This window comes from Sitodiplosis mosellana, unplaced genomic scaffold, assembly GCF_009176505.1.
Source record: "Sitodiplosis mosellana isolate CC-2019 unplaced genomic scaffold, AAFC_SMos_1.0 Smas_scaffold_1, whole genome shotgun sequence".
Classification (NCBI taxonomy): domain Eukaryota; kingdom Metazoa; phylum Arthropoda; class Insecta; order Diptera; family Cecidomyiidae; genus Sitodiplosis; species Sitodiplosis mosellana.
Genome location: NW_022595244.1, coordinates 12,559,409 through 12,572,951, shown reverse-complemented (window position 1 = coordinate 12,572,951; position 13,543 = coordinate 12,559,409). Strand labels below are relative to the sequence as shown.

General features: G+C 35.7%; 1 protein-coding gene across 1 annotated transcript; it reads right to left on the bottom strand.

The window, feature by feature from the left end:
• Positions 1–4,073: 4,073 nt before the first annotated feature.
• LOC129566089 (ankyrin-1-like) lies at positions 4,074–7,296 on the bottom strand. Its single transcript, XM_055441645.1, has 17 exons — positions 7,278–7,296; positions 7,000–7,073; positions 6,907–6,925; positions 6,695–6,735; positions 6,526–6,624; positions 6,365–6,463; positions 6,186–6,284; positions 6,017–6,115; positions 5,844–5,945; positions 5,668–5,766; positions 5,509–5,607; positions 5,324–5,422; positions 5,165–5,263; positions 4,979–5,077; positions 4,807–4,905; positions 4,580–4,742; positions 4,074–4,114 (listed from the first exon to the last, which is right to left on the bottom strand). The coding sequence occupies exons 2-16, from the start codon at positions 7,058–7,060 to the stop codon at positions 4,666–4,668; spliced, it is 1,290 nt and encodes a 429-aa protein (XP_055297620.1). The 5' UTR covers positions 7,061–7,073; positions 7,278–7,296; the 3' UTR covers positions 4,074–4,114; positions 4,580–4,665.
• Between the last annotated feature and the right edge of the window lie 6,247 nt (positions 7,297–13,543).

Genomic DNA, 13,543 nt, shown 5'->3' with positions numbered 1-13,543 from the left:
ATAGATTTACACCAGTTTGCACATTTCATTGAGAATGTCATAGGAAGTCGTGCATGGTATAACTGGCTGCCCGATTTGGATGCCGATGTAGTGAATCACATGTGCATACAATGCATTGCCGGACAGTGGACACTGGGCAGCATGCCAGACGGATTGAAAAAAAAACATGCCATGAATGAGAGCGATGATTTGGAGATGGGTTCGTTATTAAATTTGGATTTCATATGCGAGAAGTGATTGAAACAAATGAACAAATGAACAAATGCATCATCGGTCAGTGGCTGGTGCACAAAGGCCATTGAATGTTTGCCATAATGCAACTGTTATGGTATGAGAGTTAACATCGTACATCGAAGTTGTTCGACACAGACACGCTGACACAAGCGAATATCATGCCATGACTTCAGTTAACCCCGTTTCTCACTGTGGCTGTGTTGGAATACAGCCGAATAGAACTCGGAACACATATTCCATATTCATTTCCATACCGAAATTGTCTTTGGTAAAAGCGACACGTTTTCTTTTCCTCGCATACTTCCTTTTTCAGCTTATTTTCCTCCACTTATTTAATATGTCCAGCGAATAGTTTGAAACTTTGTTCAATTTCATGAATAATTTAGGTATGAGGAACGAGCGAGAGAGAGAGAGAGAACTTCAATGAATTTTCCTTCTCTTCAAAGACAATGTGTGCTTAAATTGAACGATATACATAGTAGGTGCATGATGCAATAACCATTTGCATCCATGTGGCCAACAAGTTTTTGGAAATTTTCGTTTTCAGTTTACCTCGGTGCTGGATGGTTGGCGGACGGACGTGAAATGTGAATGTATCAAGTTAGAAAATTGAAAATAAGACATGCATCGAAACATGCACGCCATTTCATCACACATTGACGCCAGAGAAAAAGAAACAAATTTCTTGCAATCAAACACATTTACATTGCAAACACAAAAGCGAATCGAATATTCAATTTACACCACATTTATCGTTGCATAAAACATTAAGCATATTCATGTGGAGTTTGGCTCATCGGGTGCACAGCATAGTGTCTTCTCTCCCGCAGTCTCGTGTTTGAAGCAAACGTCAGATAGAGCGCCCGTCCTCAATTCGACTGCATAACATTACATTATGCTTTAGTACCGAAACTGGTGAAACACATCAAACACATTTCAAATTCATTTTTTACTCATTCGACACATTACGAACCATTGAAGTAGGTGCAAATATGATAACAAACTATTGCGAAAACTCACATAAAAACCCAACTGTCTGACTTTTGTTCGAAAATGAAAAGTTGGCTGTGTACGAGTGTGAGTGAGTGTGTTTATTCAAACCAAAAAAAAAACTTATTTCTGTGTGTTTGCATTCCAATGGAAAATGAATTTTCTCGTTTGTAAATTTAATTGAAATGTCCATATCTCGAAGTGTTGCATACACGAGTACACATGTACTCAGTCAGCATTGCCACTGAACGTGCATATCATTGACAGCATAACTTTGCGGGCCAGAATTGGTTTGTGTGACTGTGTCTCTCTCTCTGTGTGTGGGTTGATGTTGAGCAGAGAGTTGTGGACAAAGTCGATTGCACCATGTCAGTGGATTCAGCACAAATGGAAACGCATGCAGCCGGACTGCCGATGAAACAAAAGATAAGAATTTATGCGATTTGATGATTGCAAAAAGCACAACGGCGACAAGTTTGCACAGAATGAATATGAGGGGGAGAGAGAGAGAGAGGAAACGGAACTTTGAATGCAAATACAAGACTCACCACATCCAACACGCAAGTTGCGAATACGTAAAATAGAAGAGAGGAGATGCAATTTTCGGGGCGGGTAATATTTTTATGTTATGGAATGGGCGAACAGTGAATGAACGAAAGACGATTTTACATTGTAAGTGTTTGTTTACTTGGTTGCGTTGAAACACACTCGCACACTGCCACTGCCACTGACACCGGCTGAATGTTATGCACACTACTGACCGAAAACAATAAATGCACCAAAAATTTATGCTATAGTTTCATCGAATCGACTTTGGCCATCGAAAAATGAGAAATGGCAGAGATGCAAAACAATAGCAAAAAAGGTCAAACGCATCAGAAAGCTGAATTTATGTGTTTGAGTTTTCAGTATGTCATTGGTCATTCTTTTGTTGAATGCTTTTTACATTATTAAAATGAATGAATTTGGATGTCACATTGTTCTGAATTTGGCATTTTAATTGAAAATCATGATACAATTTGTGGATTGAGCTTGGCTGCCTTCCAGTTTATTTTTAATTTCCGATTATGGGCAGTCGGTGTGCAGTTCTGACCAACAGAAAAAAAACAAACGATTTCGTTGATGAGAAATGTTCCAATATAGACAGACAAAGAGAGAGAGAGAGAGAGAGAGAGAGAGAGAGAGAGAGAGAGAGAGACTAGAGTGCATTTGCTCTTTTAATAACCTTCGGAAATTGCGTATTTGTTTGTTTGAACCATTCAAATAAGTGTGTTCAACGATGGATTTCGAGGAAGAGGTGGTGCACTGGGTTGTTTAACAAATGTGGTGTGCAACGACTGGAATTGAATTCATGCTGAGAGCAGCAGCAAGGCAAGCAGCCGAAACAACAGTCGACTATTATCTTCACCCCGATCACATTCACTTGTAGAGCAGAGAACATTCTTGTGGTTTACATTTGTAGATGCTCCCATAAAGCCATTTTGCATCAATTTCACCAAATGCAGAAATATCCGTTTTTGAATTCCCTAAAGCTCAGCAGCAAGAATATTTCCACTCTCACTGGATTTGTTTTATAGGTTATTAAATGATGGCTCTCAATATAAAATGGAGAAAAGCCATTTCAAAAGTATAAATCCCGTTTGTGTGTGTTTGTATGCTCAAGTGGCGAAGTAGATTGTTTGCCCCCACACTACCACTTTGTTTGCCCCCAAAAACATAGACACTTGCTCAGTAAAACAGTTGGTTCGATGGAATGTCGACTGTTAGATGTTGTTTTCCCATTGGATATTAGAATTCCATTGATGTGGCAAACTGCAATTGACAAAGGCACAAACCAATTCGGATGACCAATGCAATTTGAAACGATTTGAACCGAGTTAATTGTTGTTCTACAAACAACATTTCCTATTTCGACTCAACGAAATTAATGCAAACGCATGGAAGTGCGGAATGTGATTTTAAACGTGCATGTACTAAACATATTTTTTGTCTCATTGACACTTCTGCTGGTTCAGGTCAAATCATGCTGTGGGTCATGTTACACATAAATCATTTGATTGGGTTGACACAGACTTTACAAGTACGAGTGATAAAGTAGTGACGAGTGATAAATTAAACACAGAGGTGTGCTTACGTCACCATTATCAAGACGAAGAAATTATAGCACATTTCAACCATCTACAAACAACGAACAAACACATTTCTGTCGAATATATTGACTCTCTGACTGAAGCATTGAGCAATCAAAATGATAATTTATCGACACTTCTGGCTATCACGTGCAAACAAAACAATGAAAATGTACTATACGTACAAAAACTATTGTCAATGGTTATTATTTATTGCACTTCAAACGAATTGAAGCGTAGTTTGAATTTATAGTCACTTTCGGTTTTGAACGCGCATGTATCATTCCGCGGTGGTAAACATTGTTCTGCATTTCAATATTGGGATCAAATACATATGCCAATGAAAATCATCGGCACTTCTTTGTCAATGCATAAAACCCAATAATGTCAAATTGAATTATTCGTCATTTGGACGTTAAACAAATACATGTACGATTGGGTGTGCAGTTTTGGAATGAAGTCAATTACTCACGCAAATATTAAAACCATCGACACACTATTTGAGTGCATTTTTGAAGTTTTAATTGGACTTGAATTAGAGAAAAAAATTATTTGGCGCCATATGAACGAAACGACGAAAAATATTTTATTTGGTTTTAATTTTATGTTATTTTCAGTAATGCGAAGAGTGGGTTTGAATGGTCCAATAACACAACTCATTAATGTGAAGGAAAAAACTTTATTATGGTTTTGGACTTTTAATTAAGCATTGAAATGCAATTTGATGAAGTAGATTGAAATTTATTTATTAATCAATTTTTCTAGGGGATTCATGCCAAATTTTATTTAGCAAAATCTATTTGTATTATTTAAATCATGTAAAATTCACGCTAGATTTCAAATATTTTGTATTATTTCCCGAATGCGTTGTTATTGTTCATATTCACCTTGAACAATATGTTCTGGAAGTGGGTTTTGGTGGATCTTCAGGATGGATCAGACTGGGTTTGACAATGCCCTGGCCCATCCTGAGGATCCACTTCCAGAACCAGGAGCGGTTTTGAACAATCCACAGGATCCACCAAAACCCATTTCCAGAATTTTTGAAGCGATAATGACGTCAACAGATTGGACATGGTTCTGCTGACAGTCGGTTTATTGAACAAAATTGAGCAAAATTGAAATTATGCATACATATCTGTTTAATATGTTGAAACATAAACCAATTCATATTATTTGTTCATATTTTAAATATGGAAATTGGCGTGAGTCCCCTAGCAATTTTTTTGTACAAATCAGAGATAGATTGGTTTTTGTGATATCCGCACAGGACAAATGTTGAACAAAATTTTTTTTTTTTAAATTTGTATCATTATTTTGAAGAGGTTTTGTCGTCGCAAGTTTGTGTTGCACCATTTGCAGTCAGAAATTTTTCGATTTTCCCATAGGCTGAAGAAAAAGATGGAACATTAATTAATGTAGATCAAAGTTTCTTTTCAATTCTAAGTGTTACCAAGATCACGTGCTCTGCAAAATGGTGTCCATCCTTTATTGTTTCTGCTGTTGACATTAGCTCCAGCGTGAATGAGAATGTCAACGATTTCATATTTATCTGAAGAAAAGTAAGAAGGGATCGAGTTTGATGCAAGACATTGAATTGAATATGATGTTATAGTATTACTCACTAGAATCGGCAGCTAAGTGAAGAGGTGAATCTCCTTTACTATTTTTAGAATTTACATTGGCTTTGTTTTCAATCAGAATCTTGGTAGCGTCTGCCTTACCTAAAAAAGCACAAGATTGATTTTCTTATAGAACTGTCACTCATATTTGTGTGAACATAAAATTCAACGTATTTTGATGAAGATCACCATTTTGGGCAGAAAGATGAAGCGGAGTGAAATCATCTTCATCTTTGGGATCAACATTCGCACCAGCTTCGAGAAGAATTTCGACGATTTTCTCATGGCCTGATAGGGTAAAAGCAATTAGTTTTATGTGAATTAGCGTAAAATTTCTATAAAATTTACCAAAATCGGCAGCAATGTGAAGCGGAGTCCATGCAGCTGTTTCTTTTGCCTCGATGTCAGCACCATTTTGGATTAAAAATTTAGTAAGTTTCTCATGACCTAAGTAAGGAAAATGGTAAATTTTCATTTGTAAATAAATTCGATGAACTTCTCTCAATGCATATCTTCGTTCCAATTCAAATTACCAATCTGTACAGCCAAATGCAATGGTGTCCATTTATCTACTTCTTCGGCATTAACATCCGCACCATTTTTAAGCAAGATTTCGACGACTTTTTCATAGCCTAATAAACGAAGTGAAATATGAATGGATCAAATCGATGATTTGCAATCATTCAAAATACCATTTTGAGTGGCGAGATGAAGCGGTGTCCAGTTTTTCATGTCTGTAGCACTGATGTTTGCCCCAGATGAAAGCAGAATCTCAACAACTTTGTCATGGCCTGATAAGTAATGATAATAACACGGATAAAATCATTTTATTAAAATGTTTTCCAAAAATGAAAAACTGCCGAATTACCGTTATGTGAAGCCAAATGAAGGGGCGTTAGACCATCCACTTCTTCAACGTTATTAACATCAGCGCCAGCTTCAATCAGAAGTTCAGCTACTTTTTCAAAACCTAAATAAGTAATTAAAAGTTGTTGGCTTCTTTCTAATTGAAAATTGGTTTTCAATATTTTAGTGAACTACCTTTCTTTGCTGCGAAATAAATTGGAGTTCGGTTTGAATCTCCAAAAGCATCAAAATCCGAACCACTTTGAATGAGAAGATTAACGACTGTTTCTTGATCTAAGTTAACGAACCAAAAATATTCGAACATGAGTGATGAATACAACCATGTTTCAAACACAAGAGAAACCTCTTTCAGCAGCCAAATGAAGAGCCGTCCAGCCATCTTCTTGCCTGGCTTCAATATCAACTCCAGCCTGAATGAGTATATCAACAATTTTCTCGTGACCTATCACGATGATACCATGAGACTGGTTTATTATTGCGTTTGAATAAAAGAGAAAAAGCGGTTCGACACATGTTGATTACCTTCACTGGCAGCTATGTGGAGTGGAGTCCAATCACGATCGTTTCTAGCATCAACAGCAGCATTATTTTCAAGCAAAGTTTTAACTATATCCTCCTTACCTAATGGCAAAATTGATTTTTTTTTAAATTCATACAAATGAAAACTAAAACTTAATATGTACCCAATTTTGCAGCCAGATGAATTGGCATGGTTCCTTTATCGTATTTAACATTTACATTGACTCCATCTTCGATAAGTTTTTTAACTTCAGTTGTTTCACCTGAGAGAATAAGTTTGATATTCATAAGAATTTAATGTTCGGATATCAATATCATTACATTTCAACGTACCTGACTCGATTAGGTGACGTAACTGCGTTTCCTTCACAGATCTCCATGATAAAGTGAATAAAGTTTGTAAAAATAGTGTTTTGATATTATATATATTGAGAATATTGCGAATATCTCTTATAGAAGTCAATTTTTTCTGAATGGCATTCCATTCAAGGCAAACCACTTTTTGATACGAACAATGAAAGAAATAACTTATTTAATTCACTTACTGTTTGTTCACTTTTGAGTCTGAAATATAGAGTAAATTGGACGTGAACATTCAAAGATTAACAGTTTGAATTTCTGGGCAATTTTTCTATTACCTGGAAATAGGGCGGCAAGAGTAGTTCCTAGACAGACACCGAGTACGATGAACAACTTCATTGTTTCATAGATTCTAGCGACACAATAAAATTAATTATTAAACACATAATAAAAATGTGTCTAAAAGTAGCAATTATGTTCTTTGTCAAAACCAACTGAAAACACCTTTCAATTAAGATATTATGATACCTAATCACGGTATCCCATGACTTTTTTACAAACTGTAGAAATTCAGCTATATTAATTTCATCAAAACCAGACGCAGAAGAAATATTACCTGTGAATGAAACCAAAGCAAGAGATAAACTGATGGCCGAATATTAAACCATATAGAGAATCAAGCAACAAATTTTCATTGTCGTGGTACGAACCAGAAATAGACAGGCGACCATGACATGTAGCGTGCTATAGCATACGATGAAACACACAACGAATTTGAATTTCATACGCTGTTCATCGTTGACAGGTGATGCCGTCACCTTTGCGACTCTATATTTATCATTCTTTATGTCTTCGTTCTTTCTTCTTACTCATTCCATTTATTAATTGAAAGCCATAAATTCTTATTGAACTAATTAACTTTTTACAAACAGCGATCGGAATAAAGATCGGAAAGAAGTAGGAGTTTCTTATTTTAAATATTTTAAATTAGTAGAAAAAAAACACGTGTTTACAGAAATCGAACATTTATATTTTGAAAGAAAGATTGAAATACATTACAAAGAAGAAAACGTTCGGTTTTAAATGCCAAACAGGATTTTGTCCACATTCATGTAAAACTAAAGCTCCATTTTTAACCAAATCCACATAAATTAATTTCAATTTTGGGATGAAAAATAAAAATCCATATATGGATCCGATTAGCTAATTATAATGAATAAGAATTTAATTTCCCATGTACTTTGGTACAATCTCCATTGCAAATTCATTTCTGATAAGCGTTGTGCAATAGAACTAAGTTTACCTTTGAATGAATCAAACAACTCAGAATAATACTAATTGTTGCACATAGCTATTTCCATAATTAAATGCAGAATGTGCATTACAAATATTTACGAAGCTTAAGAAGGTGAAATGATTGTTGGAAGGGCAATAAACAAAAGTTTAGAAATAGTTTCAAATGTGTATCGGCAATTTGAATTATTCTGTTTGAAGTTCGGGGAATTTATTTGCAGATGAAATTCTGAAAATCTTCGAAGATGTGTTGGACATTATTGTTGTTTGAGTTTTGAACAATTGCACATTTGTTGAGAATCGATCAAGATCACACAGATCCATTCAATTCACTTAGCAATAATAACGTAGATGCATAAAGTTCATTCATTGGTAATTTCTCAACGAAGCTAATTACCATTATTAGACTAAATCATTGTAATTAGACGCGCAACGCAGAAATGATCGACATCAGTTTGCAAAATTGGTTCCAAACTAAATGCAAAAGATTAAATTAGAAGCAATTTGAATCGTCTTTATAACTACAGCTTATTGAAATGGGATAATAAACTTCGTCCATTCGAGATGTCTTATTCCGGATTTTATTACCAAACGGAGAAATGTTGAAGTGAAAACAACTATCAATTAGGAATATTTCAATCGTTTCCATATATTGAAGTAAAAGCTCAAGTGGTTTTAACGATAAATACACTAACATGCTCTTGCGAAAATAAATGTAGTACATCGCGTAAGAAAATTGTCAAATGGCAAGTTGAGCAAGATAAATATTCACAATTTTATGATCCATCATTGGTCGCCGAAGAATTGTGTGTTCGAGTGGATTTAATGTCGGAATAAAATGGTTGTTAAAATGAAAGCGAATTGAAGAGCATTTATAAACTATCAATTATTTGGTCGAAACGAGTACACAAAAGAGCAACGATGATGATTGATTGTGCCATTGTGAATGGGATGAAAAAACGGCGGCAAACGGCTGACTCTATCTCAAATAGAATCAATCAATTAGCACAGCACAATTAATGAATTGTTGAATTCACGTTCCGGCTGATTTTTTTCTCTCTCCGTCTATCTCTCTATTTCGTTTTCGATGCGACAATCGTTCGCTCTTTGCAGTTTTTCATCGACATTCGATGAATAGATTGAATTGGTATTAAACTATTTACACAACTGTTTGTCACATAAATGGAGTAATTTGAGTTGCAATCAATCGCGCATCGCCGTTCGCATTCAATCCATATGGATGCGTATATGTTGTGTATTTACGTCGATTCATTGAATGATTTAAATTGGAAAATGATTTTGCCGTATAAATCCATTTCATTCATTGAATGTATTTTATATTCGTGTGCCAGAGCTTAAAATGCTCGAGAACATTCTAATAACATTTTAATGGAGCACGATAAACATGAAGTGAGACACAACTGCCAATTCAATTTAAGCAAACAAAATACAGACGGTTTCAATTTCATTGCGAAATGATTGTGCTGACAAGCATTGAATGGGCGTGATGTGTGCTTCGTAATGCATGTCGCATGATTGTTTGCTCTAACTCTATCTCCACATACATGCACAAGGATTCAAATCAAAGAGAGATCCATGAAAATCCGCAGCGTAGAAGATACGCACATACAAACAGTTTCCACTTCTGAACCTCTTCCCTCTGTACCTGAATGCTATTCGTTTCACGCAACAACAAGTTTCAGTTTTAATGAAAAACGAAACAACACACATGTCTCATCATGCAATAAAATGATGATAGACGGATACAAATTAATTGATTTCAAATGTTTTGTTTGCAATGAATTTCCACTTTTCAGGTGCGAATTCATTTCAAATCAAATGCGTACGGGACAGAGAGCAGCGATTAATTTGGATATTTTACCGAATTAAGTAGACTCTTTACGAGCACGATTTTCAATATCATTCACCTGACTATGTTATCATTGGCACGATTATAAACAACGACACATTAATTCAGAATTTCGATTCATACACTTCAATATCTCCGGAATGTCGTCTAACTTTCCATTTTAATGGCAAATGAAATTGCTCTAAATGCAACGGTATGTTTCATCCTACGATCCTTGTAACCATACAATAAAATCCAATGAAATTTGAGTGTTTTGCCACTTACATTCAGCCCGTTTGTCCATTCAAATGTCATATAATACTCAAACATGAACATTGAACATATATATTGCTTCTGACAAGGTTTCTGGTTTTACCCTCAGCTGATCGAAATGGATCTCCTTTCGCTCCAATTGCATTGTATGTAAATTCACTTGATGCACTAATTCGATTCGTTGAATGAACCGAAACCGGCCAAAAGTACAATTTGTTACACATACTAGCAATTAGTCGGCTTGTGTCTAATTCATTCAATGTGCTCACTTCGGATGACACAGCAGCCCTATTAAATGCAACCGTACACAGTCCAGTTGGTATGAAAACACAAACTTAAATTTAATTAGCATCATTAAAATGCATTCAGTGTGAATGTGAAATACCTACCGTACAACATTCGAATCGAATGTCCTTTTCATCAGGTTACTTTGTTACACGACCCTAATGAACTTCCATACAAAATGCTAAACGTGTATGTTAGACTGCTTCAAAAAAAAAAGTTGTCCCTCATCTGAAAAGTCCAGCCAGTTTCGAAAAATATACCTCAAAAAAATAGGTTTTGTCTAAAAAAACGACATGGGTACCATAGAAAGTGGTGAAGCAAGCCCCATATCAAAATTTTGATGACAGAGTTTTCGGAAGCCAATTCATATCGCAACATTTCGACTTAAATCATTTTTTCAGCCAATTTTTGGGCAAAAACTGATGATAGGGTTTTGTCTGGCTCGTCAATATCTACAACTTTTACCAAGACATCAGCCCTTGAAAAGGCATTCTGGGCCAGTTACAGTGTAAAATGACCGGAAAAATGGCAATTTTCCGGCATTTTTGCATTTTTTGCTCTACTGGTCCCCCAGGTGGTAAACTTTTGTTCAGTTTTCGACTCGTGTCGTGTAGCCAGCAGCCGTATGAACAATTTAGCACTTCTCAGATTGCAATTTGGATGGAATTTTGTGCCGATTGATTCAGACATAGAAGACAAATTTCAGGCCAAAATGAGCAAATCACAAACATGAGCTTCGGTTTGACAGGTAAAAGCAAATGATTTCTACCTTTTCTGCCTTTGAACATCTAGTATGGTCCTTCACGAACATTTTGGGTACTTACATGACCAAATCGAGTGATGTTTTCATATATTTCTGGCCTCATATTTGATTTCAACTCCCAAAAAATCAACTTTTGACCAAAAAATCCTTAAGTATAGGCTTTTTTGGGATGGTGTCTTGGTGCAATGTTATTTTTTCTCGAAAATATGTGGAGTCTACCCAGACAAAAACTCTCAAAATTGACTTTTTGAGGTACCTCCCGAACAAAATATACGTTTTTCATGGATTTTACTATGAAAATATCAATTTTTGTTCGGAAGGTACCCCAAAAATACACTTTCTGGATGAGTTTCTTGGTACAAAGTTATTTTTTTCGAGAAATATTGGGAATCTACTCACACAGAATCTCTTATGAATGATTTCTGGGGTACCTCCCGAACAAAAATTGATATTTTCATATGAATGTTGCGATATGAATTGGCTTCCGAAAACTCTGTCATCAAAATTTTGATATGGGGCTTGCTTCACCAATTCCTATGGTACCCATGTCATTTTTTTAGACAAAACCTATTTTTTTGAGGTAGATTTTTCGAAACTGGCTGGACTTTTCAGATGAGGGACAACTTTTTTTTTTGAAGCAGTCTAGTGTATGTTCACCAAAACCAATTCGAATGAATGGTTAAATTATTTCAATTTTGCTAACATTTGCGATTTGGAGCGAGAAAGAGCGATAAACAGAGAACGGAGAGAGAAATGCGTGTATTTTAAAAGCGATTGTTTTGGTGAAAGATTTTTTTTGTAATGGCACAACAGAAATGAATTATTTGTCCAAAGTTTATTCGTTCAAACAAAAGACCAAACAGATAAGTTTCCACTTTTAATAAAATACGCAAATAAAAGCTTTGCCGGTTAAGTCGATTGTTTTGCTCGGAAAACGGTTTACCTGTATTCACAGACACCACCTTCAATAATTCCAAGTGGTTTTAAGTCGTGAAAGACAATCTTTTGTCGTATTTTACTTAAAATGCAGCAAAGAATGGATTGGAAGAAGTGGTGAGAAGGTGGAATGAAGGTTTATTGTTTGGAAAAGTAAACGATCTTGGCGATAGCAAATGATAAAATGTTCCGTATTTTACGGGCTGTGGCAAAGGGATATTGTGGCCCGAAGAAATGCAAAATTCATCGCTGTGAACGGCGGCTAGAAAACAAAGCGACGCCATAAATTCCATTGTCAAATAAATAATGCACAGCGATTTAAAATCTGCGAGTTTCTTTGCTTTAATAAATGAGTTTGCGCGCCAACTACAAATAGCTGCACAATTATGATGACTTCTGCACTGATTCGGGCTAAAGTTTTCCGAATATAGATGACACGATCGCGAACACCATTGAAATATACATCCAATTCAATTCGAAATTGGAAAGTTCTCCCAAGTCAAATGAGAGAGCATTGTGTGTGTGTGTGTGCAATAAGCAAAATGGTGACATCACACATATGCCATTGTGTTTCGATGTTTCTCAGCTGCTGTTTGCGCACTGTGCATCGAATTTAACTAAATACTGTTTACTTTGCACTTGCGTTTCGCATTGCAATTTTGATAATTATTTGCCGTAATCTAAGACAGTTTCAATGTGACGAGAACAGCTTAATGGCAACGCACATATGATGCTTTCGTTCTCTCTCTCTCTCTCTCTGGGTGTTTGTGTTTTCCTATTTTAATCTTGAATAATCATCATTTTTGCATACCATGACACCGTTACACAATACATCTCAAGACAATGGTGGCGGCGGCAGCGGCGGCGATGGCAACGTCATGTTGCATGTACAGCTAAAATTTAATTCATGTTACAATTTGAGTGCAACATTTTTCAATGCATTAAATTATTTTCCTGCAAAAGGCGAAATTTATTTGATCAAATGAATATACCAGCATAAGGAGTCTTGCGCGTATGTTTTTGTTATTACCCAACAGTTAATATACTGTGTGTCTGTGTGCTGTTCACTTGGCTCTCTTACTTCGTTTGGAGAACGTCTTTATTTCATAGCCTTCATTTAATGCATTTTCCCTAGGGGTTTCACGCAACTTAAAATTCATCTAAAATTTCAATATTTCTCTTTTTTCTCTCACATTCTCTAAGATTCACCAAAATCCGTATTATTTCGAAATATTTCAACATTCACCTTGAAAATTATGTTCTGGAAGTGGGTTTTGGTGGATCTTCAGGATGGATTAGACTGGGTTTGACAATGCCCTGGTCCATCCTGAGGATCCACTTCCAGAACCAGGAGCGGTTTTGAACAATCCTGAGGATCCACCAAAACCCACTTCCAGAATTTTTAGATTCAAAAAATTCTAAAAAATTCGAGTTTATGAATAAAAAGAAGCAATATCTATAGTTTACACATAAAATGGTTTTA

Bases quoted from the DNA above. Each gene is read 5' to 3' on its own strand.
- LOC129566089 (XM_055441645.1), bottom strand. From the start codon at position 7,060: ATGAAGTTGTTCATCGTACTCGGTGTCTGTCTAGGAACTACTCTTGCC. The intron at 6,285-6,364 runs GTAATCAACATG...TCATCGTGATAG, and splicing joins CCACATAGCTGCCAGTGAAG to GTCACGAGAAAATTGTTGAT. The intron at 5,423-5,508 runs GTAATTTGAATT...TTCCTTACTTAG, and splicing joins GCATTTGGCTGTACAGATTG to GTCATGAGAAACTTACTAAA.